This window comes from Rhinatrema bivittatum, unplaced genomic scaffold, assembly GCF_901001135.1.
Source record: "Rhinatrema bivittatum unplaced genomic scaffold, aRhiBiv1.1, whole genome shotgun sequence".
In the NCBI taxonomy this organism is placed as follows: Eukaryota; Metazoa; Chordata; class Amphibia; order Gymnophiona; family Rhinatrematidae; genus Rhinatrema; species Rhinatrema bivittatum.
The window spans coordinates 176,983-202,304 of NW_021820356.1; the positions used below are offsets into that span (position 1 = coordinate 176,983).

The 25,322-nt window shown below is 46.1% G+C and overlaps 1 protein-coding gene across 1 annotated transcript in view; it reads left to right on the forward strand.

Annotated features, from left to right (window-relative positions):
• Positions 1 to 25,105, forward strand: part of LOC115081569 (fibrillin-2-like) — a gene marked incomplete at its 5' end in the record, with an annotated part of 190,616 nt that extends 165,511 nt beyond the window's left edge. The window contains 4 exons of the mRNA XM_029585997.1: positions 710 to 829; positions 12,012 to 12,246; positions 13,011 to 13,179; positions 23,902 to 25,105. Coding sequence (XP_029441857.1) covers positions 710 to 829; positions 12,012 to 12,246; positions 13,011 to 13,179; positions 23,902 to 24,276 — 899 coding nt within the window. The remainder of the gene's footprint in view (positions 1 to 709; positions 830 to 12,011; positions 12,247 to 13,010; positions 13,180 to 23,901) is intronic.
• Positions 25,106 to 25,322: the final 217 nt, after the last annotated feature.

The window sequence follows — 25,322 nt, forward strand, 5'->3', positions numbered from 1 at the left end:
CACCATATGGGAAAAGAAATGTGCCCCAGTGTTAAGTGATGCTGAGCAGCCACAGATGCCTTGTGCAGAGAGAACCATCCCAATGTCGGTGATGCTAGGAGAGAGACAGTATTGGGGGGGGGGGGGAGACTTGACCCAGTCTGTGATGCTGAGAGATGCAGTGGGGGGGGAGGGAGGAAGAGATCTCTTTCAGTGTCGCTGACCTCGAGAGATGCAGTGTGGAGAGAGATTTGTCCCAGTTTTGGTGACGCTGGGTGCTGAGAGATGCGCTATGGAGTAAGACCCGTCCCAGTGTTAATGATGCCCAGAGACGTTTCATGGAGAGACACCTGTCCCAGTGTCGGGGATGCTGAGTTCTAAGAAACGCAGTGTTGGCGAGAGACACGTCAAAAATGGGGTTCAGAAACAGACCTGTTTCAGTGTTAGTGATGCTCAGAGACGCAGTGTGATCTGTCCCAGTGTTAGTGATGCTTAATACTGAGAGACACGATGTGGAGAGACACCTGTCCCATTGTTAGTGACATTGAGTCCTAGTTTCAGTGATGCTCAGAGAGACAGTGTGGAGAGAGACCTGTCCCAGTGTGAGTGATACTCAAGGGACACAAAGAGGGGAGAAATCTTTCCTGGTGTTAGTGACACTGAGGCAAACTGTGCACATTGAGACTGTTTCTTACCAAAGTTTTTCGGGGGGGTGATGTTTATTTTTCAGATGTGGATGAGTGTGATGGGAACCATCGCTGCCAACATGGCTGCCAGAATGTGCTGGGAGGGTATCGTTGTGGCTGCCCCCAGGGTTATGTGCAACACTACCAATGGAACCAGTGTGTCGGTGAGTAGAATGGATGGATCCAACCCCCAACAAAAGCCAACAGAAACCCACTTAGGATGACACGCCATAAAACTTCTTTTCCACAGTCAGATCATCGAGGAGAAAAAAAGAGCAGGGATTGGAAAGTTCCTGATGGAAAAGTGCATTACAAGTTGTTAGCCAGTTATTAGATAGATGTGGGAAAGTCTAAACTTACCTCAGGGAGTGAAATGTAAGAAATAGATCAACTATTGGGGATCTGATGGGTACTTGTGATCCTGAATTGCCAGTGTCAGAAACAGGATGCTGGGCTCGATGGGCCTTGGTCTGACCCAGCATGGCACTTCTCATGTTCTTAAATAGTCACCTGCAGGAGATTACCTGCTCTCTGAGGCTTCCTGGGCTTTCTTCCCGCAGAAATCTGACATCCTGCGGCAGGCGTTATGCTTTAAATACACATTTAGTTTAAAAAAAAAGAAAGATAATAAGGGATGAAAGTGGCCATCCAGGGGTTCTGGCACCTTCTTGCAGGGACAGATGTTAACCCGACTAGTCCAGATGCATGGGTTTTGCTCACCAACCAGCAGATGGAGACAGAGAGTAACAGACTTGCTGGGGTCTCTCCTTATAGGCTCCTGTGCTGACCTCAGCCTGCCACTATTCTCGTGTCTCCAGCAGATAGTAAGTGAGCATCTTGTACTGTGAACTGAGGCCTGGTCAGGTTAGGTGAAGAAAAACCAGATGTATAAATGTATGGGCAGCTCCCTCCCTTGGCTGAGTGCAGTCATAGACCCAGGGGGCTTCCAGTATTTTCCTGGATTAGGACCAGAAGCTGAGCAATACAGTTTGCACCCCCTAATCCCCTCTCGTTGGATTCTCCATTTTTCTTTCACAGGAGAAAAATGGAGCAGCAAAAATAAAATAAATACATAAAAGGAGGCAGTGGAGTCGTTTTTCTCTGTGTGCTGCTTCTCCTTTGGCTGGTTATTCTTTTTTTGCTCTCTATAAAAAGAGAAAAGAGAGAGATTAAGGCTCAAGAACCACGGCACCTGAGGGGGTTGACGGGAGCAGTGACTGTCAGCAGCGGAGCTGTGGTGATTTGCTTCTGTATGTTCGGAGGCTCTTCCGGGCAGTTGGGGTAGTGACGTGAAGGCGACTTCAGCAGCGCATGGGGAAAAAGGCCATGCTGTGCTCCATGTGTGGGATGCCAGTGCTGGGGGGAGGATTGTAGTGCTGCAGCTACGCTGAAGGGGGAGATAAGATGACAACGAAATCACCTGCCTCTGGGGGTACGGGGGGAGGGGGGGGGCTGCATCGGCAAGGTCTGTGGCTCTGCCAGATCCCACCGGTGTGCTTGCTGCCGCAGCAGGAGTGACAGTCATATTGGATTCGCAGCATACAGACTCTGACTTGGGGCCTCTGTTTTTGGTTCCCGTAAACCCGTAAGCTGAGACAAATCTCTCAGGGCCTGCATTTTAGTTTCCTTAGAAGCCTCTCATGAGGGACTTTGTCAAACGCCTTCTGAAAATCCAAGTATACTACATCTACAGGTTCACCTTTATCCACATGTTTATTAACTCCTTCTAAAAAGTGAAGCAGATTTGTGAGGCAAGACTTGCCCTGGGTAAATCCATGCTGACTGTGTTCCATTAAACCATGTCTTTCTATATGCGCTACGAATTTTCCTTTCCCGTTTGTACCCCAGATCAGTCCAGACATGTGGGATGTACCAAAGCACTCCTACATTGGGCAGGCTCGCAAAAGACCCCCTCTCAACACACTTTCGCCAAAGGTCGGCTCTCCTGGAGCCTGAACATGTAAATGGTAATGGCAAGATAAAGTGTGAAGAGAAGACCACATCACCACTCTACAAATCTCCTGCGGCGACACTAACTGACTCTCGGCTCACAACGCTGCCTGCACTCTGGTAGAGTGCGCACGCAACCCATCTGGAATTCTTCTCCCCTTACAAAAGGGTAGGCCAAAACAATAGCTTCCTTCAGCCAACGAACTATCGTGCTCTTGGAGGCCTTGCATCTATTTCTGGCACCTCCAAACAATACAAACAAATGATCTGACCGCCAAAAACTGTGATCTTTGCCTCCGGTGTCTCAGCAGACCAATTCGGGAAGGCAGGAGCTCCACAGTCTGATTCAGTTGAAACGAAGATACCACTTTAGATAGGAATGAGGGTACCGTGCGCAAAGTCACCTCCTCGTCTAAAATCTTCAAATATGGTTCCCTACAGGACAAAGCCTGCAGCTCCGAAATCCTTCTGAACGAACAAATCACCACCAAAAATACCACCTTCAGTGTGAGGTCCTCAAACGACACTTTCCTCAATGGATCAAAACGGAGGCTCACAAAGCACTCACAAGACCAATTTTAAACTCCATGCTGGACCCAATCTATGCACCGGCAGCACAAATGCTCGACCCCCTTCAAGAACCTCAAAACATCCGGATGTGAGGCCTTCGCCCTTTTCCTTGGAGCATACCTCTGAGACTCCCAAGGCTGCCGCCTGAACCTGCACAGAATTGTAAACTAAGCCCTTGAAAATCATAGGCTCGTCACAAGCGCCTGCTCTCAAAAGTCAAGCCATGACACAAAAGTGATCCACCTAATCTAAGAAAATAGGATCTGGCGTTAACAGCCCCTGCAACTGAGCCAATCTCAGGGACCCGTCAATTGCACGCTGAACCAGATCCATGAACCATGACGACACAACTTCTCTGTCACCATCAATACCACCTGGCCTGGATGCCTTTTGATGTGCCTAAATACTTGACCTATTAACGGTCATGGAGGGAACACGTACAGCAGGATCCTTGTCAGCCATGGAAGAACCCGAGCATCTATGCCTTCGGCTATGACCTATCATCTGCAGCTGAAAAACTTGCTGCCTTGGCATTGCTCCTTGACAGCATCAGATCCAGACGGGGACTGCCCCAACTAGACTGGATAAGGCCGAAGGCCTCCTTTGATAGCTCCCATTCTCCGGGGTCCAACTGTTGCCTGTTGAGATAGTCCGCTTGCACATTGTCCACTCCCACAAGATGTGAAGTTGCTATCCCCTGCAAATGTCGCTGCACCCAGGCATAAAGGTCCTGAGATCCTTGGGCAATTGTAGGACTCTTCATTCCCCCTTGCCAATTGATATAAGCCACCATTGTCACATTGTCCAAAAACACTCTGACCATTTGACTTTGGACTTGTGGAAAGAATTCCTGCTCTCGTTTCCAAGCGATTGATAGACCAGGATGCTTCCACTGGTGACCACAGCATTCGAACCATCTGTTCTTGACAGATTGCCCCTCAACCCTTGAGGCTGGCATCCGTAATCCCTATAACCCAGTCCAGAACCTCCAGGCCCATTCCTTTCTCTAAATTGGACTGACACAGCCACCAAAAGAGAATAGATCTGGAAGTACCCTGCAGTGGTAAAGGCCGATGAAACTTTTCCGACAATAGATTCCAGCGTGACAGCAACGCCCCCTGTAGAGGGCACATGTGGGCAAAAGCCCATGGCACCAAATTCAACCCAGACCTTGCCATCTGCGTTGCTCCTTTCTTGCCCTTTTCTTCGCTTATCTTGCCCAGTCCATCCTGCTTTGTCTTATTTCCCCACCTTCTGTCTTGTCTGTCGGCCTGACTTCCTGTTTCTGCCTTAGATTCTGACGTCTCTCTGGTTTTCTGCTTCCCTGACCCTTGGCCTGGACCCGGACACTGTCTATTCGCTGCCATCCTCAATCCTTGGACTGAACTTAACTATGCTCTGCACGCTATCTGCCCTGACCACTATTGCTCCCTAGATTCTCCAAATTCACCCCTTGAGAGACTCTCACCTAAGCCCTGCTGGCCCTGGAATCCAAATGTTGAACCTGAGGGGAACAGGGCTGGGACAGGTGAAGTTCCACCTCCTGGCCCAGCAAGGGCATGCTCGCCAGCTGTCGGCATGGGCCTAGTGGGCTCACCAATTAGGCTGTGTCAATCATGCCACAGACTAAGGGCTCACCAACCGTGACAGTTTGCTGAGGCCATAAGTTCAGTGGATCCGCCCTCAGTTCAGGCCATACCAGGTTTGGTCCATCAAGTCTAATAACAACAAGAGCAGTTCAGCCAAACAACTGGTTTTCTTCAGGACCTTGCCATATGCATGGACACTTTACAGGCCCGATTACCAGCGTTAGCCCCTGTGGTATTTCCTCCAGCTATGCCCACTTGAGTACCAGGACCTGGCACCTCCAGCTATGCCCACTTGAGTACCAGCTATGCCCACTTGAGTACCAGGACCTGGCACCTCCTCCCAGATATGACACTCTAAGGCCTGCAGAGGCTTTATCAATTAATGCCTTCTGCACTCTGAATTACAGGCAGTCAGCTTTCCCTCTGATCAAATCAAGGCAGCTTTCTTGCTGTCCCTGCTGGGCGGGTCTGCCCTGGCCTGGGCGTTACCTCTCTGGGAGCGAAAGGACCCCATGATGGAGAATATGGATACCTTTCTCCACCAGTTTAGTTTAATCTTCAACGAGCCCGGATGAGCCTCGTTTGCCACCTCTTGAGTTGCTTCTGATCAGGCAAGGCAACCTCACAGTGGGCGAGTACACCATTCTCTTTTGAACCCTCACCTCTGAGCTTCATTGGGGCAAAAATAGTCTGTCATCTTTTGGCAAGGATTGACAGACCGAATAAAGGATGAACTGGCAGATTAGTACATCCCAACCACACATGAGGATCTCATCTCCCTGGCTATAAGGGTAGACCTCTGGTTCTAGAAACAAGCCCGGAAGAGAGGGACCTTCCGTTAACCCTCCAACTAAACCCCAAATTCCAGTGACCTCCAATTCCCGCACCAGTCTCCCCGGTCACCTTGCTTCCAAAGGAACCCATGCATCTGGGTAGGGCCCATCTCACCGAGGAGAAGAAACTGAGTCATACTTGGCATAATTTCTGCCTTTACTATGCAGGTCAGGGGCATTTTGCCAGCCATTGCCAGGAAAAAGCGGGAAACTACTGAGCCTAGGGTTGGTTGGGGAGGCAACCATAGGTCGACCTACTATCTCTCCCCAACTACTTGTGCCAGTTTATCTTCTCTTCAGAGACACCGTTGTCCACACTAAGCATTTCTGGATTCTAAAGAAGGTGACAACTTCATTGTGGATGATTTGGTTTGCCAATACAATCTACCCACTACTACACTGCCTATCGCAGTTACCATATCCTCTATATGTGGCAAACATCTGCCTGGACGTCTAGCTCTTGCCACCTTATCGTTAACCCTTCAGATGGAGCTTCTACCCCAGGAGACAGTCTCCTAAGTTCCACCCAGGGCTATCAAATCCCTCATTCTGGGATTAGCCTGGCTCATGCTGCATAACCTATAGATACACTGGGGAATGCAGAGATAGCTCGATAGGGACCATCTTGCAGAAATGCTGCCTCTCCCAGGTCCACCCACTGGTCGTAACCGTCTGGACAGCTACCTTAGCTCTGCCAGGTCTTCCGCCCCAGTATATGGCATTCACTGATGTATTCAGCAAACAGGCCGAGATCCTACCATTGCGTCAACCCTACAGTTGTCCAATTGATTTGCTGTCCGGCAAGATGCCTCCCATGGGCCATGTTTATCCACTTTCTGTCCCTGAGACCAAAGCCATTACTGCCTACATCCAGGATAACCTGGAACAGGATTTTATCCACCAATCGTCCTTTCCATCCAGAGCAGGATTTTTTTTTCATGGGGAAGATGCCTTGCTCGCTAAGGCTATATATAGACTACCAGTGCCTCAATACCATCACATGAAAAACCCACAATCCATTACCCTTTATCATGGAGCTATATGACCACTTATGGGGGGGGGGGGCAAATCTTCTCATAGTTGCATCTCAGGGGAGCCTATAACTATATGCATCTGGGATGATGATGGGTGGAAGACGACCTTCAACACCCAGGATGGCCACTATGAGTCATGCCTTTCTAATGTCCCCAGCATCTTCCAACAAATGCTAAATGAGACCTTCCAAGATCTCCTGTATTCCCATGTGGTGGTATACCTGGACCTGACAGCCCAGTAATAATGGATGATTTCCATTACCATAGTATTGACTGGGTGAATGTCACATCAGGACATTCTAGAGAAGTAAAGTTCCTAGATGAAATAAATGACTGCTTCATGGAGCAGCTGGTACAAGAACCAACAAGAGGGGAAACTATTTTAGACCTGGTCCTTAGTGGAACACAGGATTTGGTGCGAGAAGTAACAGTATCAGGGCTCCTTGACAATTGGATCATAACAGAAAGCAAAAAGAAAATTTGAAAAGAAGCTTGCTGTCAAAGCAAAAACTCATAATAAAAACGTTTTCAGGTACATTCAAAGTAAAAAGCCTACGAGGGAGTCAGTTGGCCCATTAGATGGTCAAGGAGTAAAAGGGGCATTTAAGGATGACAAAGCCATAAGAGAGACACTAAATGAATTCTTTGCTTCTATATTCACTGAGGAAGATGAAAGAGAGACCCATGCCAGAAATGATTTTCAAAGGTGATGATTCAGAAGAACTGAAACAAATCTCTTAGAAGATGTACTAGGGCAAACTGACAAGCTAAAGAGAAATGAAATTGCAGACCTGCTATTGGAAATTTGTAAACTATCAGTAACATCATCTGTGATACCTGAAGACTGTAGGGTTGCCAATGTAGCACCAATTTTTAAAAATGGATCATGAGATAATTCAGGAAACTACAGTCCAGTGAGTCTGATGTCTGTGCCAGGCAAAATGGTAGAAGCTATTATAAAAAAGAAAAACTGCTGAACATACAGATAGGCATAGTTTAATGGGACAAAGCCAACATGGATTTAGCCAAGGGAAATCTTTCCTCACAAATTTGCTACATTTTTTCAGGGCGTAAATAAGCCTGTGGATAAAGGTGAGCCAGTTCATATATTGTATTTGGATTTCCAGAAAGCATTTGACAAAGTCCCTCATGAGAGACTTCTTAGGAAATTAAAAAGTCATGAGATAGGTGGAAGTGTCCTATTGTGGATTTCCAGCTGGTTAAAAGAGAGAAAACAGAGAATAGGGCTAAATGGTAAATTTTTCCAATAGAAAAAGGTGAACAATGGAGTGCCCCAGGGACCACTGCTTTTTAATATATTTATAAACGACCTGGAAATGGGAAAAAGTGAGGTGATCAAATTTGCTGATGACACAAAATTATTCAAAGTTAATAAATTGCAAGAAGATTGTGAGAAATTGCAAGAGGATATTGCAAAGCTGGGAGACTGGGCATGCAAATGACAAATGGAATTTAATGTGGACAAATGCAAAATGATGCACTTAGGGAAGAGTAACACAAATTATAGCTACATAATGCAAGGAGTAACTACTCAGGAAAAGGATCTAGGTGTCATCATTGAAAATACATTGTAATCTTCTGCTCAGTGTGCAGCAGCAGCCAAGAAAGCAAATAGGGATTATTAGGAAAGGAATGGAATAAAACAGAGAATATCATAATGCCTCTGTATCACTCCATGGTGCAACCTCATTTTGAGTATTGAGTGCAGTTCTGGTCACTACATCTCAAGAAAGATATAGCAGAATTAGAAAAGGTACAGAGAAGGGCGACCAAGATGATAAAGGGGATGGAACAATTCACCTATGAAGAAAGGCTAAAGAGGTTAGGACTCTTCAGCTTGGAGAAGAGACGGCTGAGGGGAGATATGTTAGAAGTATATAAAATAATGAATGGAATGAGGAAATGTTAATCAGTTGTTTACTTTTTCAAAAAGTACAAAGACCAGGGGGGACACAATGAAGTTATTAAGTAATACATTTAAAACTAACAAGATAAAATATTTTACTCAGCGCATAATTAAGCTCCGGAATTCATTGCCAGAGGATGTGGTGAAAGCTGTTAGTGTAGCTGCATTTAAAAAAGGTTGAACAAGTTCCTGGAGGAAAAGTTCAATAATCATCATTAAGGTAGAGTTGCAGAAATCCACTGCTTATTCATGGGATAAGCAGCTTGGAATCTATTTACCCCTTCGGAACCTGCCATGTACTTATGACCTGGCTTGGCCACTATTGGAAATAGGATACTGGGCTTGATGGACCTTTGGTCTGAGCCAGTATGACAAGTCTTATGTTCTTATTTTCTCATGTTCCCTGGCACAGCATCGAGAACACATGAAACAGATGTTACAAAAACTCTGTGAACACCATTTGTATGCAAAACTTGAAAAGTGTATGTTTGAGCAAGAGAAGCCATCATTACTGGGCTACATTGTCTCCCAGCATGAACTACATATGGACCCAGAGAAGGTTAAAACCATTCAGGACTGTCTGCATCCCATGGGACTTAACATTTCCTTAGCTTTGCAAATTACTAATGTCAGTTTATGCACAAGTACTCCTCCTTAGAGGCTCCCCTTATCACCCTCACCAAAAAGGGCACAGACTGACGGAACCATTCAGGCCTTAGCCTCAAAAGGGAGTGTCTCTGAGATCCTTGTCTCTGCCATCCGGACCATTTAAATTCCTTCATCGTAGAGGTAGAACCCTCAGGGCAGAGGCTTTCCTCTCTCAACACAATGATCAAGGGAGCCTTATGCCATGCTTTTTCTTTTCAAAGAAATTCACTAAGGCAGAAAAGAATTATACAATTGGGGACCGGGATCTTCTGGCCGTGAAATTAGTGTTGGAAGAATGATGCCATTTGTTGGAAGGGTCTAGGTGCCAGATCATGATCTATACAGACCTTAAAAATGTGGAATACCTACCACAGGCCCAGCGTTTGAACCCTAGTCTGGCCAGATGGTCATTGTTTTTCAGTTCCTTCAATTTCAAATTTCAGTACAGTCCAGCGAAGAAGCATCAACATTCCAATGCCCTTTCTAGGTCATTTGGGATCGAAGACTACTCGGAGCCTCCCAGCCACATCATTGACCCAGTGAGAATTGTAGTCACAGCTGCTGTACCTTTCCTTCCGGGGAAAACAGTGGTCCCCATATGACTACGAGAAAGGGTGCTTAAATGGGCCCTTGACTGCCATCTGTCCAGAAACCCAGGAGTCACCAGAATGCTGGAATTAGTGCTCCACCATTACTGGTGATTGTGAGTGAAGCAGGATGTGCAGCACTATGTAGAATCTTTTTCCACTTGTGCTCTCCATAAGAGCTTCAGTGCTTGACCTTGGGGGTTGTTGCAGCCATTGTCAGCCCCTGAGGAACCCTGGACCTACCTGGCCACTGACTTTGTCACTTACCTTTCCTTCTCTAAAGGTTGCTCCACCATCTGGGTAGTAGTGGATCACTTCTCCAAGATAGCTCACTTCATAGTTCTCCCATCTGCACCAGAATTAGCCTGCCTTTTCGGCCAACATATCTTTCACCTGTATGGGCTTCTCACACATATCCTCTCCTATCAGAGAATACAGTTTACAGCCCGTTTCTGGAAAAATTTGTGCAAGACGTATGGAATATCCTTGGATGTTCCCTCCTCGTATCATCCCCAAAGCAATGGCCAGACAGAACCAGGTCATGAAAGGCTTCCTGTGAACCTGTGTTAATGAGCTTCAGGACAACTGGGCCTCACCCTTCCCCTGGGCAGAGTTCTGCCACAATAATCATGTCGGGAGTTTGGAATCTCACCTTTTCAAATTGTGTGTGACAGATATCCTAGAGTACCACTTCCCGTCCCAGTGTCAGTCTTCTGTCTTGTGGCCAACACTATGGGCCAGGACTTCAAAAACGTATGGCAGAGGATGTGCCAGCTCCTTCCTACGGCTGCCATTCAAGAAACAAGTGGACAAGACATGCCAACCAGCATCACAATTCAAGCCCGGGGAATTGGTGTGGCTAAGTACCCAGAACCTGCAACTCAAGATGTCCTCAGCCAAATTTGCACCATGGTTCAGTGGGCCACTACCCATTGTCTGCTACCTAGAATCAGTGGCCAACCAGTTGAAACTTCCACCCATGATTAAGATACATAATGTGTTCCATGTCTCCCTCCTCAAGCCAGTACTCTTGTCAAGGTCCTCATGGCCTCCTCTTAAACCTGAGGTAATTTCAGAAGAAGATACTGAGTTTGAGGTTCAGGAGATCCTAAACTCCAAAAGAGTTCGGAATAAGTTACAATACCTGTGACTGGCCTCACTCAAGGCGTTGGGCAAGGGCTGGTGGAGCGCCACCAGCCCTTGCCCAACGCCATGCTGCTCAGGTGCGGCTGGGACGCCACCACACCAATCCTTGCCTAGGCCTCTCTAGGCATGCGCACGCTGCGCGGTGGTGCCTCTTAGCCCAATGGTGGAAATTCTCCTTTGGCACCTCCCAGTAATGGCAGCCAGCCCAGAACATTTAAGGACTAGCTGTTCAGTCCATTGTCACCTCAGCAATAGATCCTCCTGCCTTGCAGTGCATGTTGCTAGTTCCTGTGAGCCTCGTCTTGCTGTTCCTATTCCTGCTCTCTTGCCTTGTGTCCTTGTCCTCATGCCTTGCCTCCTTGCATGGCTCCTACCTTGCCCTACTCCTCACTTGTCTTGCCCAGTCCTTCCTGCCTTGTCTTGTTTCCCTACCTTCTATCTTGTCTGTCTTTTCTGTCTTAGCCTGACTTCCCAGTTCTAACCCCTGCCTTGGATTCTGACTTCTCTTTGGTTTGCTGCCTGCTCTGAGCCTTGACCTGGACTCTGACATCATCTACTTGCTACCTGCCTTGACCCTTGGACTGAACTTGACTACGCTCTGCACTTTGCCCGCCCTGGCAACTATCGCAACCTGGACTCTCCCTATCCACCCCTTGAGGGACTATCATCTAAGCCCTGCCAGCCCCTGGAACCCAAAGTCTCAACCCAAGGAGAATGGGGCTGGTACAGATGGAGCTCCAGGTCCTGTCCCAGCAAGGACGTGTCTGCCAGCTGTTGGTGTGAGCCTAGTGGGTTCATCTACTAGGCTGCGTCAACCACACCACAGCCTAATGGCTCACCAACTATGACACACATACACACTACGAAAAGGGAGTTGGAGAGTGTGGACACACACTCTACCCAAAGGGAGTCGGAAAATGCATACACACACACTATCTGAAGGGAGTCCGAGAACATACACACACCTCACCTGTCTCCACTTTATCTCTCCATGTAACAAAGCAGTTTGTTTGATCTTTTTATGCTGCTCTAATGAACCTCCTGGCCTTGCTCTTGTTTCAGATGAAAATGAGTGCTCCAGCTCCTCATCCTGTGGTGCTGCTTCCTGCTACAACACCCTTGGCAGCTTCAAATGCGTCTGTCCTTCCGGCTTTGACTTCGACCAGTCGCTTGGGGGGTGTCAGGACGTGGACGAGTGCTCCTCGGGGACCGGCAGCCCTTGCAGCTATGGCTGTTCCAACACTGATGGTGGCTACCTTTGTGGCTGTCCTGGGGGCTACTTCAGAGCTGGGCAAGGGTAAGGGACAGCTTTCATAACAATCACTGGTCCACAGGGCAGTATTCCTAACAGTCTCTTATTTAAGCACTCAGACCTGTCAGAGCAGTAAGGGCTGGTAGAGCTTAGTTAATTGTCCAAGGTAAAAGTAATATGCCCTGAATTCCTTACTGAACTAAGACCTGCAGAGCTGGGCCTTATTGCTTTTAAAAACCCAAGTTTCAGTTGAAAATTAAAATTAAAAGGTTAAACAGTTTAAAACAGGGGTATTCACTCCCAGGCCTCAAGGACCACCAACCGGTCAGATTTTCAAGGTATCTCTAATAAATATGCATGAGACAGATTTGCATGCACCTGCCTCTATTGCATGCAAATCAGTCTCATGCATATTCATTAGTGGTGTCCTGAAACCTCAATCTGTTGGTGGCCCTCGAGGGCTGGTGTGAATACCCTTGCTTTAAAGCTTTCCCTCTTCCACTAAGCTGACCAGACGTCTCCAGGTCATCAGGGATGGGCTGAGCCAGTCCCGCGCTGGTAGTTCCTGCTTTTCTCACAGAGCTGGAACTTACAGGCCTACAAACATAACGGAAATTAAACTAGGCCTGGCTCAGCCTGTGCCTGGTGACATGGAGCCATCCCCTTTTCTTCTGGTGGAGCTGAGCAAGCTGCAAGATATTCTAGATGAGTCAGAGCCTCCTGTTACTCAGTGCAGAGAAATAAACAGGCAGGTGCTGTGTCGTTTTAATACAAGACCGACGCAATGTGTTTTGCTCTCACCCCTGCAGGCACTGCGTTTCCGGGCTTGGCTTCGGCCAGAGTTCCTACCTGCCGGCGCCTGCCGAAGAGAGTGAGGAGAACCTGCTGTCCCCTGAGGGCTGTTACGAGTGCAAAGTTAACGGGTATCCGAAGCGGGGCCGCCAGCGTCGCAGTGCCAACGCAACAGGGTCTCAGGAGGTAATGATGAGCGGGGAAGGTGAACGTTTAGTCTTACCTGTTAATTTCCGTTCCCTGAGTCCTGCCACACCAGTCCAGAATAGTAGGGTTATCTCTGCCTGTTAGCAGACGGAGTCTGAGGAGAGACACTGTGGCATCCCACAGAAATGGAGTGTGAAAAGCATGTTTGCATACATGTGTGTGAGAGAGAAAGAGAGTTGTATGTGTTTGGGGGAGCGAGAGAGTTCACATCTACCCTCACGCAGTTCATGCCGAGCCCTAGCCTCCCTCACTCTCTCCCCACTACATTCATCCTTCTCCACAGTTCCACTCCCTTCTTGTCTACAAATTAAGCCCTGAGCACAAAGCACCCCTTGGAATCTGTTGACTCTTCAACAGGGGCTGAGGGGATAATCTGCTTGATTTACATGGACAGTGAGACTTCCGAAGCTGCCCTGTCCCCATGAGGGCCACTGGAAGAGATACTGCCTGTGTTTACTAAAGGCAAAAAATGACCTTGGATAAGAAGGATGACACTGGTTAATGTGTGGAAAGACTAGAAGGGATCATTGCCAATAATGGTCTGTAACTCTGGGCATAGGCCGGTAGGGAGTCAATTTTAAGGAATATCCTTTGAGAACGAGAGATTAAGCATCTCAAAGGGAGGAGACTAGAGTTCTAAGAACAGATCCAGATTTCATTGGGTCACTGGAGGTCGGAGGAGAGGACAAATACACTTAATGCCAAACTCCCTGAACCTGATGAATAGGGTATTAAGAGCTTAGCCCTTGTTCCAAACCCTTTTGCAGAAAGGTCAGCATGGAACAGGATGTCCACTTGCCAAGGTGAAATGGCCAGAGAAAAAGTCACTACTGAAGAATTTTCCTCTTTGAACTAACCCACTCTGCAAGGGTTAAGGCTGATAAGACAAAAAACAAAGCTGGTTCCTGGCATACCAAGCTATGAGCAGTCATTAAGCTCTTTTTTTTCTGGCAGCTGAATCTTAATGGCCTGGAAACTAGCGATTTGCCATCAGTTTCAATTGTAGGGGATCCCCATAATGTATTCTGTTCAGGAAAGCTTCCAGTCTCTGCTCACACACTCTGGAGACCAACTTATTCCTGTTGAAGAAGTCAGTTTAAGTGTATGCTACCCTTGCAACATGAAGTGCTAGAAACTGCAGTAAGTTCTGCTCTGCCAACCAAAACAACCTGGTTTTTTTTTTCTGGGCTATTGCTGGTCTCCGAGCGTCCCCTTGCCTGTTTGCATCAGCAGCTATTAAGGGTAGGCTGGCCCGATAGCCTTGGTTTGTGGTTTGTTTATAGACCACATGCTTTTTCTTCTTCTTTGGACCAGATCCCTTAAACTATGTGAGGGGTGTAGAACACATCCCAGGACACCAGGCTTACTCTGACGTGCCCATAACCAAGCTGGGAGGATCCAGATCCATTCCTTTTGATAGACTATGGTACCTGCCACTCAAGTCAAATCATCCCTGACTGAGTAGAACAGGAGAAGCACCTATTGCGGGTACTAGCAAGCCAACAGGTGAGCTCTGACTCCAGGGAATTAGATCCGGAGAGGTCATCACAGAACCCAGGAGCTGGTGATACTCCTGCGCTCTAGGAACTGCAGGGGATAAGTCTCACACTTCTGCTAACCATTTACTCACTCTCACCTGAGTCAGAAGGCCTCAGCCTACCCTGGTATCAAGAAAGGCCCCGCCAGCATTCATTGTTCTCAGTGTAAGTCAGTGGGAAGCAGAGTGCTATAGGGCTCTGCCCTCTTCAATGTTTATCTTGCCCCAATTTGCAAGCTTTTTTCCTGTCTCGGCGTAAATTCTTGTGTCTATACCAACAACATATAATTTTTTGTTCAAAACTCCACTAACTGGTCCGATATTCTGAAATTAGTCTCATTAAGTTTACATTCAATTAATTGTTGCTTATTTCACAACAAACTATTGTTAAATATCGCTAAAACCAAGCTCATTATTCTTAGTAAATTCCCTCCATATAATGTTCCAGTTTCCCTGAAATTTAACAACCACACCATTCCCATTAGCCATCATGTGAAGAACCTGGGGGTTAGTGTTGATGCCTTTATTTAACCAGAAGATTAAAGCAGTTGTGAGATCTTCCTTTTTCAAACTACGCACTATAAGGAAGCTTCACCCTCTGTTAGAGCCCAATGAGTTTCGCACTGTTCTGCAGGCTTTGGTCGTAACCGGCTTGGATTACTGTAACGCGCTTTACGCAGGGTTTCCAACAAAGGTGTTGCACCCACTGCAACTTGTTCAGAATGCTGCGGCCCAGATCCTCACTGCAACCCCCCATTCAGGGGGTTCATTACACTGGTTACTTATTAAATACAGGAGTCAGTACAAATTAGCCACCTTGATACACGGACTTATTCATGGAGATACAGATTGTTGGATTAGGATAATTTTTGAGGATCTATAAACCCATCATTGGGTCACTAAGATCTGAGGGCAAGGACTTGCTGAAAGTGCCTAGAGTAAAGCTGGCGCATTTAGATACCACAGGTCCAACCTTATGGAATTATGTACCAAATAATATCCGATCCATTGATTGCCATAGTATATTTAAAAAGGCTCTTCCTATTAAGAGAGCATATAATTAGGAGTCAGTCATTGTCTAGTTGGTCAGAGGAATAAAGACAGCTTGATTACTGTGTTTTGGCAGGTTATGATGTTTTTGTTTGTGTTTGATGCCTATTGGCTGTTTTATGTTCGTCCAGAGGATTGTGTATGTTTTATCTTGTAATCCACCTCAGACCTTTGTGTGAAGAGTGAGGACAATACATTTTAATAAACAGACAATAGAAAAAGCAAACCCAGCGATTGGGAAAGTACCAGACTTTCTACGTAGCCTACCACTCAAATCAGCACTCCGAGAACCTGAGCTCCCTTGGATGAGGTTGACAGATAACTCCTTAGCCTTCATAGGTCAAAGTAGAGATCGAAATAAGGCTGGGATGTATCCTTCTGACCCTGGAGTGAAGGACTTTGCCATTGCAACAAGTCAGAAGTTGAAAGTGGAAATGCTTCCTTTGAATACAAAATGCAAAGGGATAAGAGAATTTCTAGAGATCGTCCCAGATGGGAATTCAATAGAAACTTCTAAAAGGTCCAGGAAGGAAAAGAACTCCTCATGCCTCACAGCCAGACTGATGGAGTAAAGGTTTGCATAATGCAATGGGGCATCCCAGGACATTGAATGATTCCCTTCTGGCTGAAGGAGCACCAAAGGAGACCGGCCTTTTTCTTTCAGAACCCCAAATAGGCGTACTGAGCTAAGCCATGAGCCTTGAGTGGTACTGAAACACAGCTATCAAACTCTGAAGCTTCCCCAGAGCAGCCTTTACTACCTACTCTTTGACGCCGACGTGCAAGGAAACACCATCAAGGTACTGAAACCAAGGGGGTGGCACTAGGGACCACCAGTCCCATACCATGACCAGTACCACTAGCCTGAAGGAGTGAAGAATCACCCACAGTAGGGTCACTGTAACTGATTCATACCAGAATTGCTTTTGGGGGGGAAGGAGGTGGCAGGGAAACCTGCCCTTCCAAGGGCCAGATGAGTATCTGTTTTGACAATTCGTGTAATCCGTAACTCTACAACCAGGCTGATCAATATCTAGACAGAGTATCACCTCGCCTGGCTGATTCTTCTGACATCCCTCAGGTCAGCAAGGCGTCAAACAGTCCTGAGACTCGTTAACACTATCCTCTAGGAATATTTCTTAAGACAGACCTCAAACTTTGAACCTGCTGCCCCGTTTTGCGGTCTATGGCCATTACTATGGCACCAACGCAAAGGATAGGTGGGAACAAGCCCCTCTTTCTGAAATAACCTGAGGTTGGAGGAGCCCCCTTTGGAGGCAAACTCTCCTTATTCCTGGGTTTCCAAGAAACTATCCTCCACCGTGATCAGCTTCCCTGCTGGCCAGAAGGGAATCCAATGGAGGAGGCTTCTTAGCAGCCCAAGGTTAACCAGCCACCCTAGTCCAGAAGGACTCTGTATCCCTGCATAGACAAAGGTCCTTAGGGAGAGTAAGAAGAGTCTCACTGAAGCTCCTGAACTCTAATGCTCAGGAACTTGCACCTCTTTTGTTTAATTGTCTGAGGGAGGAGGAAGTAATACTTTATACTTGAGGTGCATGCACTTTTCCACAAGCACACCAGGAATTTTATTTATTTATTTAACATTTTTATATACCGAAATTCATGTAGCAAAAGTTACATATCAAGTGAGTGCCTTCTGAGAATGAGCCCTGTGCACATGTATTCATAACAGGGCTGCTCTGCCACTTGGTCCCGAGGGCCTCTAACTGGTATTAGTACAAGCAGCGAATATGTGACTGCATGGGATACCCTAAATAGGTGGCCAGTGCAGACTGACGAGGTAGCAGGGCCATCTGCTTCCCTTTGCCTGCTGGCTTTCCATGCGCAGGGAATAGCCGCAGCGCTTGCCACCAAAAACACTCCAATCCAGCTGCGGAGATCCCCCCCCCACCCCCCCTTTAAGAGCTGGTTGTTTCCACAACTGCAGTGGCCACCATCCAAACGTCTCTGGGAAGGAAAACAGCTGTAGGCATTTTGACTTTATAGGAACAGGCCGAGTTCCAACAGCTGCAGGTCCTGCCACGACAGTGAATAATTACGTCTGCCCGGAGGGTTTACAGAGAGGAGAAGACCCTTCCCTGTTTGCAGTTTTGTAAAACATTCTCACGGCAGCCGCTGAAGGACTGTAGCTGGCTGTGCTTTCTATTTATTTATTTATTTATTTAATTTATTTATAGATTTTTATATACCGGGGTACGTAGATAACATCACCTCGGTTAACATTCAACAATAATTCAGCATTGCGCTTTACAATGAAACATAGTAACTGAACAAATACAATAACATGTATAGTTTTGAATTTAAAAAAAAAAAATATATATATATATATATATATATATATATATATATAAACAATAAATGGTAGACTGTGGAAATTAGGAAGAAGAGCGGAGGATTCAGTTCATTAATAGTATGCTTTTTTAAATAACCAGGTTTTGAGATTTTGTTTAAATTTTTTGTGGCAAAGTTCCTGGCGTAATTCAGAGGGCATGGTGTTCCATATAGTTGAACCAGCAATGATGAATGATCGTTCTTTTGTACTAGAAAGTTTGGTCAGATTGGGTGCTGGGATCTTTAATTTGGCTAAATGCTGGAATCTCGTTGGGCGGTGTGAAGTTTTGAATTGAAGATGATCGGTGAACCAGAGCATATCTCTGTTTTGAATAGCTTTATGGATCAGCGTCATAGATTTATGTATTATCCTGGAAGATATTATATTTATTTATTATATTTATTATATTATTTATTTATTCTTATAAAAGCAGCTTTGCTGCTGCTTAGCCCAGTCAGTCCATAGGTAAGGGGTGCAGGTGAGGCCAGATTTCAGATTTTGGCGCTCATAGGCAGGACTGGAGGATGAGAGAAGGGGTTCACCTTGTTGTTTAGGGAACAGGAGATTCCCTCTTGGAGACTGGAAAGCCGGTGTGGGTTTTTTGGGCCAGCGTTCTATGGTGGTGCTTTTTTTGAAGCGGCACCAGTGTATTGCCTTAAAGCAAGAAGGAGCAGGCTCCTCTTCGGCCCAGGTATTCTCAATGCCTTCAAAATTTGGCGCCCTCTGCAGTTGCCTAAATCCAGGCCTGGGTGCAGAGCTTGAAGGGAGGAAGAGGACCCACAGCCACAGCCTCAGGTAGAGAGGAAGCTGCCAAAGGCTTCCCCTTCCAGACCTCTCAAGGCTGGAGCCCTGGGAGCCACCTGCAAGGTCCTGCCAGGCCCTGCTCAGTCAGGTCCAAAGGAAACCTGGGGCTCACTTACTGACACTGCTCAGTCAGGTCCAAAAGGGAATCTGGGAGTCACGTATCAGTTGTTACTCAACCAGGCCCAAAATGGAACCTGGAAATCTCTTAACCTAATGCTGCTCAACTAGGCCCACAAGGGCACCCAGGATCCATGGTGCAGGTGTCTGCTCAACCAGGCCCAAAATGGAACCTGGAAATCTCTTAACCTAATGCTGCTCAACTAGGCCCACAAGGGCACCCAGGATCCATGGTGCAGGTGTCTGCTCAACCAGGCCCTAAATGGAATCCTGGAAACCATGACCCTCGCCCTGCTCAACCAGGCCCCAAAGGGAACCCTGGAAGCTATGATCCAGGCCTGTTCCACTACAGGAGCCATCACAAAAATTGTTTGCCCTAGGAGCCAAGATACTGATCTACCAGGGAAAACCGCACACAATCTGTTGCCCTGGGAAAGCCAGAGACCTGGGAGCTGAGAGCGCCTACTGCACAAGTCCAGCATGTGTCCACCATCTACTGGAGACAGAAATACCGACTATTGTCAGCGTAGCACCAGCCTTTATACCAAGTAATAATGTCAATGAAGAAAAGGCGGGTCATCTGCTTCCATCTGCTATTAGATGGAGATAACCCACTAGTCTGGACTGCTATGGCAGGATGATAAGGAATGGAAAGCTTGGTTGCCTAAGGGCTCTGCAAGGTGACAGGGCTTAGCTGCCTTGTGTCTCTTCCTAACACTGTTACCTCATGCAGCTTTGGCTGCGAAGGCTCTGCAGTGTCATGCTGCATGGATCAAACCAGCGATGGTCTCACACAGTAGATAGCTAGAAATCTATTATAAAGCAGGCAAACATTTTATATTTGCAGGTGCTTATTAGTAATTTTTTCCAAATGGACAATGGACAAAAGTTCTTTTGCAGCCTGCAGTGAGATGAACTGCATCAGAAGTGCAGACAGGGTGTAGCAGCTCTGAATGGATGACCCTCTTTTTAAATTACTTTTTCTGCTGGTTTCAGGACAGACTGATCTGGTTCTGGTTTTGCCCCATTTGCAGCGATTAATATAATTGCTACAAGTTCATGCAAGAGAGCACGTCCCACATCCACAAAGAGGCGATACATCCTCATTCCCAAAAAGTCAGGAAGCCTTCGCCCAATTCTGGATGTCAGAAAATTAAACACATAATTCAAGACAGAAAAGTTCAAAATGAACTCCTTGGGCACTACCCTTCCTCATTTAGAAACAGGTGACTGGCTAACACTGAACCTCAAAGATGCTTCTCGCCATATCCCTATTCACAGATCCCACAGGAAATTCTTTCAGCTTGCTCTGGGGGAGCAGCATTATCAATATAAGTTCTTCCCTTTGGCCTAGCAATTGTTTACCAAAAGCCTGGCTGTAGTAGCAGAGCATCTTAGGAAAAACAGCATTCTAGTGTTTCCTTATTTAGGCAATTGGATAGTATCAAGCAGATCTTACACTCAAACCAGCAGCAATATGCTCTTTGTTCTCAACATTTTACAGCTACCAGGATTCGTAGTCAACCTGGAAATATCGTACCTCCATCTCTTTCATTGTCTGGAGTTCGTAGGAGCCCAATTAAACACCAAGATTTTCTTTCATGTCAAAGAATGCATTAAAATAGTTCACACCTTTTCTAATCATCCAGTAGTGACAGTGCAATTTTTTATGCAAATGCTAGGGCACATGGTGGCCACAGTGCATGCGACACCATTGACAAGGCTGCACATGAGACAAGCATTTCAAGTTTCATTGGAAGCAATACCTTCATTGTTTGTCCTGAAGGATTCCAGTTTTGAAAGATCTCATATGCTCCATCAGATGGTCAACAAAACCATTGAATCTCCTTCACGGTCTCTCATTTCACCCAATGAAGGTTCAACAGGTAATAACCACGGGCTCGTCTCCTCACAGTTGAGGAGCTCATCTAAATAACATTTGTTCTCAAGGGACATGGTCAAATTGCGAGATCAAGTATCATCTCAATCTTTTGGCGCTTAGAGCAATTTTCAGCATTCTTCAAGTATTCAAAAACTGGATAAAACATTCTATAATTCAAATTCAGACAATGCTCCTCCTGCTCTTTGTATACTCCTCCTTGTTTGCCCTCCCTGTTCATTGTAATTTCTACCTTTAAAGTTACATTGTAAACCGGTATGATGTATGCATACTAATACCGGTATATAAAAGTTTTTAAATAAATAAATAAAAATAAATTTTTAAATAAATAAAACAAGGAGGCACAGGTTCTGCGATCTTATCCAGAGAAACCATAAAGATTTGGAACTGGGCTGTACATAAAAGCATCACATTGTCTACCATTTATCTCCCAGGCAAGCCCATATTCTAGCAATACCTCCAGTCTCCTGAATGGTCACTTCACTACACAGATTTACAGAGTCTTTTCCACAGATGGGGAATGCTTCTCATAGACCTAACTGCATCACCACACAATCACAAACTTTCCATATTTTGCTTCAAGAAATGAGCGATCAATGCTTTGGCATCGGACTCGTTCCTCATTCACTGGGACAAAGCCGTCATGTACGTATTTCTACCAGTTTCTCTCATCTCAAAGACCTTACTCAAGTTACCAAAGGACAGCTATTGTTTTCATGGCTTCAAAGGCTAGAGATAGCTCCACCAGTTCACCTTCCAGTTTTTCCAAAACTCCTAACACAGACTGAGGAACTCTCTTCTGCATCTCATCCTTCGGTCTTTGGCCTTGACAGTGGATATCGAAAGCAAAATAATAATGACCTTGCTGTTTCCTTCTGAAGTAAAACAGGTTATACCAGCAGTTATAAATCCTGAGGTCCATATTCAGGCACAGTCTGGCTAGCAAAGTTAGCCAGGTAAACCTATCCAGCTAATTGTGGAGGTATATTCAGTAGTAAAGCCGCACTATTGAATATAGTAGGCTATCTTAAAGTTAGCTGGATAACTATAGCCGCCTAAGTTTAGGATAGCTCTTTTGCCCAACGAGACGTATCCGGCTAACTCAACTCCTCCAAGTCATGCCCCTGAATCGCCCCCAACTCAGCTAAATTCTAGCTGCCTAACTTATTATGCGGCTAGAATTTAGCTAGCTATGTGCCCAAATATTCATTTAGTTAGCTGGATAAATGCTTTTGATTAAGGTCCTCCCTGCAACTAGACATTCTTATAATTTCAAGGGAAGATTTGCTGCTTGGTGTGCCTGGATCAAGGAGATCTATTTATATGCCTGATGTCATCAGTACTTTTTCATTTTTCCATTTCTGATTTGAAGTCAAATTCTGAGTTCATTTGAGAGCAATAACATCAAGATTCAGAAGGCTTATCTATATCCCATCTTCCAATAGTATCTAAATTTATCAAGGATTTGAACCGTTTGAAACCTCCAGCTCAGTGGGGGTCTTAATGTGGTTCTTGCTCAGCTAATGAAACCATTCAAACCTATTGCACCTACAGATATTAAATGATTTTCTTGGAAATGTCTGTAACTGGTAACAATAACGTCAGCACACAGAGTAAATTAACTCCAAGCGCTGGTAATTTACTCTCCATATACTCAGGTATTTCCTAATTAAAATAGTTCTAAGAACTCACTCGAAATTCCTACCCAAGGTGGTGTCACAGTTTCACTTGAACCAATCTTCCTACATTTTTTCCAAGGCCTCATTCATCCTCAGTTAAACCGTTTCTTCATACTTTGGACTGGAGATAAACCTTGCTGATCTACCTGGATAGATCAAAGCATGTCAGAAAGACTTCTCAATTGTTTTTCGATTGATGGCAACACCCAGAGACATCTGATTAAAAAACCGACACTTCCGTCATGGTTATCTTAGTGTATTTCATACTGTTTCTCCTAAACACGGTTTCTTCCTTCACAAAAGGTAAAAGCACATCAAATCGGGGTCACTGCAACTTCTTTCTGTAGTTCACAGGAGTCAATCATTATTCAAGACAATTAGTAAGGCTGTCACTTGCATTTCCATTCATACTTTTACTAAACACTACGGCTTGGTCCAGGATTTCCATAAGGACAGTCGTATAGGCCAAGCACGTCTACAAAACTGATTTTGATACCAGCTTCAACTTCCCTCCCTCCACTTCCTATTGGTTGCTGTTGTATTCCTGCTTGTCCACGGAGAAAGTGAATTTGTGACTGGCGGGTCTCTGTGGACCGAAGAACAAATCAGCTTCCTCGAAGTTAAACCTAAAACCGAGGAATGTCTGAGGCAGCTCGCACGGCGGCGGCGGCAAAACAGGAATTCCCGTGCATTCTTCAAAAGACAGTTCTCCTAGCTCAGAAAGAATGAAGCGTTTTCCACATCTGTGCTGTCAGATCAGGTCTCCCCCGCTTATGTGGCTGATTTGTTCTACTGTCCACGGAGAACACCCATTACAGGTAAGCAAATTCCCATTTCTAAGGATCCTCTCCGCTAGTCCCATACTTTCTGAAATCTCGATAGTGCTTTTACTTCCGTCGCTGGGAGGTTGCTCCATACACCCAGCGCTATTTCTCAGAAGAATTATTTCCCAATGTTACTCCTTGAGTTTTATGTCATGACCCCCCCCTGGTTCTACAGCTTCCTTTCTGCTGAAAAATGTTTTGTGGCCATTATTTCTGTCTTGGAAATATTTGAATGTTTCTCTCATATCCTCCTTTCCTGCTGGGTATATGTTTGTATACCTTTAGTCCTGTTTTTAAGGAAACCGAAAGTACCAGGCCATGCATGCAGTGTGATAAAAACCAGGATTGGATCAGCCCGTCCTAAACAACGTTGCTGGTTGTGGTGTTTTAGGTGTGTTGTGTTCGGGTTTTCTGACCCTACTGCTGTTTCCTATCAGGGTGACCCGATCAGCCTGGCCAGCATGGACACCGAGGCTCTGCTTCTGATGACTCTCAACATCTCTGAGCTGGCCCATCGCCAGCACATCCTGGAACTGCTGCCAGCCCTGGAGGCGCTGGAGAACCACGTGCGGTACATCATATCCCAAGGCAACGAGGAGGGCTACTTCCGCATCCATCAGGAGGAGGGACTCAGCTACCTCCACCTGGGGCCCCGGAGGGCCACGCCCGGCACCTATGCACTGGAGATCACCAGTGTGCCCCTCTACCGCAGGCAGGAGCTGCGGGAACTGGAGCACCAGAATGACCTCAACTACCTTGCAGGAGAGACTGGGCAGGTGCTGCGCATGAGGCTTCAAATCAGGCTTTACTAGGAGCCGGCACAAACGGCAGCGTCACCACACCCTTCCACAGAAGCCACGGATGCAGGCGCCTGGCTCGTACCTGCCCAGCCCCGTGTGTCCGTACTTTGGCACTGAAATTGTACAATAGGTGGGAAACGTGTAATATGTGCTTTAATCAACCAAAAGTGTCTGCGACTCTGTCATTTTTTTTCCCCCCTAAATATTTGTAAATTGTTTTAATTTTTTATGCTTGGGTTTTTTTTGGTTTTTTTTATATTTTATGTGGCTTGTACTTCAGATGTTCAGAGCATAACAACAGGAACAGACGTGTCAGCGTGTGGAGGCGGCAGTGGTTAAAGCTGGTTGCGTGCCTCCCCAGACAGAAGTCAGCAGTAATATTGATGAAAGGGGGAGGGGGGATTCTCTCTTCCCTCCTGAGCTGTGATTTATCCCACTGCTGGCTCTGGAAAACTTGACCGTCCTCTTATTCCTATCTGGATTCAGCAGCAAACATTTTTTCCTATCTTCTTGGACCATACTTTGAAGACATATTTACTTAATATTTATTTTATTGTTTCTAAAGGTGATAAAGTGACCTTCCCTTTGTGGGGTGACTTTATAGCTGTTCTACCCAATAGGCATTCCTGTTAGGAGTTCCCCCTGTATTACTCCTGCCACAGGGCATCCAGAGATGCCCCAGACTCCAGCAGGGCAGGGGAAGTTGGACTCAGGTTGGGACAGCGACAAGGATAAGAAAGAGAGGAATTCTCGATTGCTCAGCCATAAAAAAAAAAAAAGACACTCTGAGCTGCCTCGTCTTTCCAGAAGCTTAGTCTTGTCTTATCTGGAAATCCTTTCAGTTACACCAGAAAGAAATGCAAAGCAGTAATGAGTGCCGGGGCCAGGCAGCTTCTTGTAGTGAATGCCCCAGTGAACGGAGGCAGAAGCTCTGCAGGACTAACCCAGCAGGGGGCATTATCAGCAGGCAGTGCCTCCAGTCATAGAGGTCACTGCGAGGGCAATCTTCAAAACATTTTATGTGGGTAAGTGCATGTTTACCCACCTAAAAAGTCCCT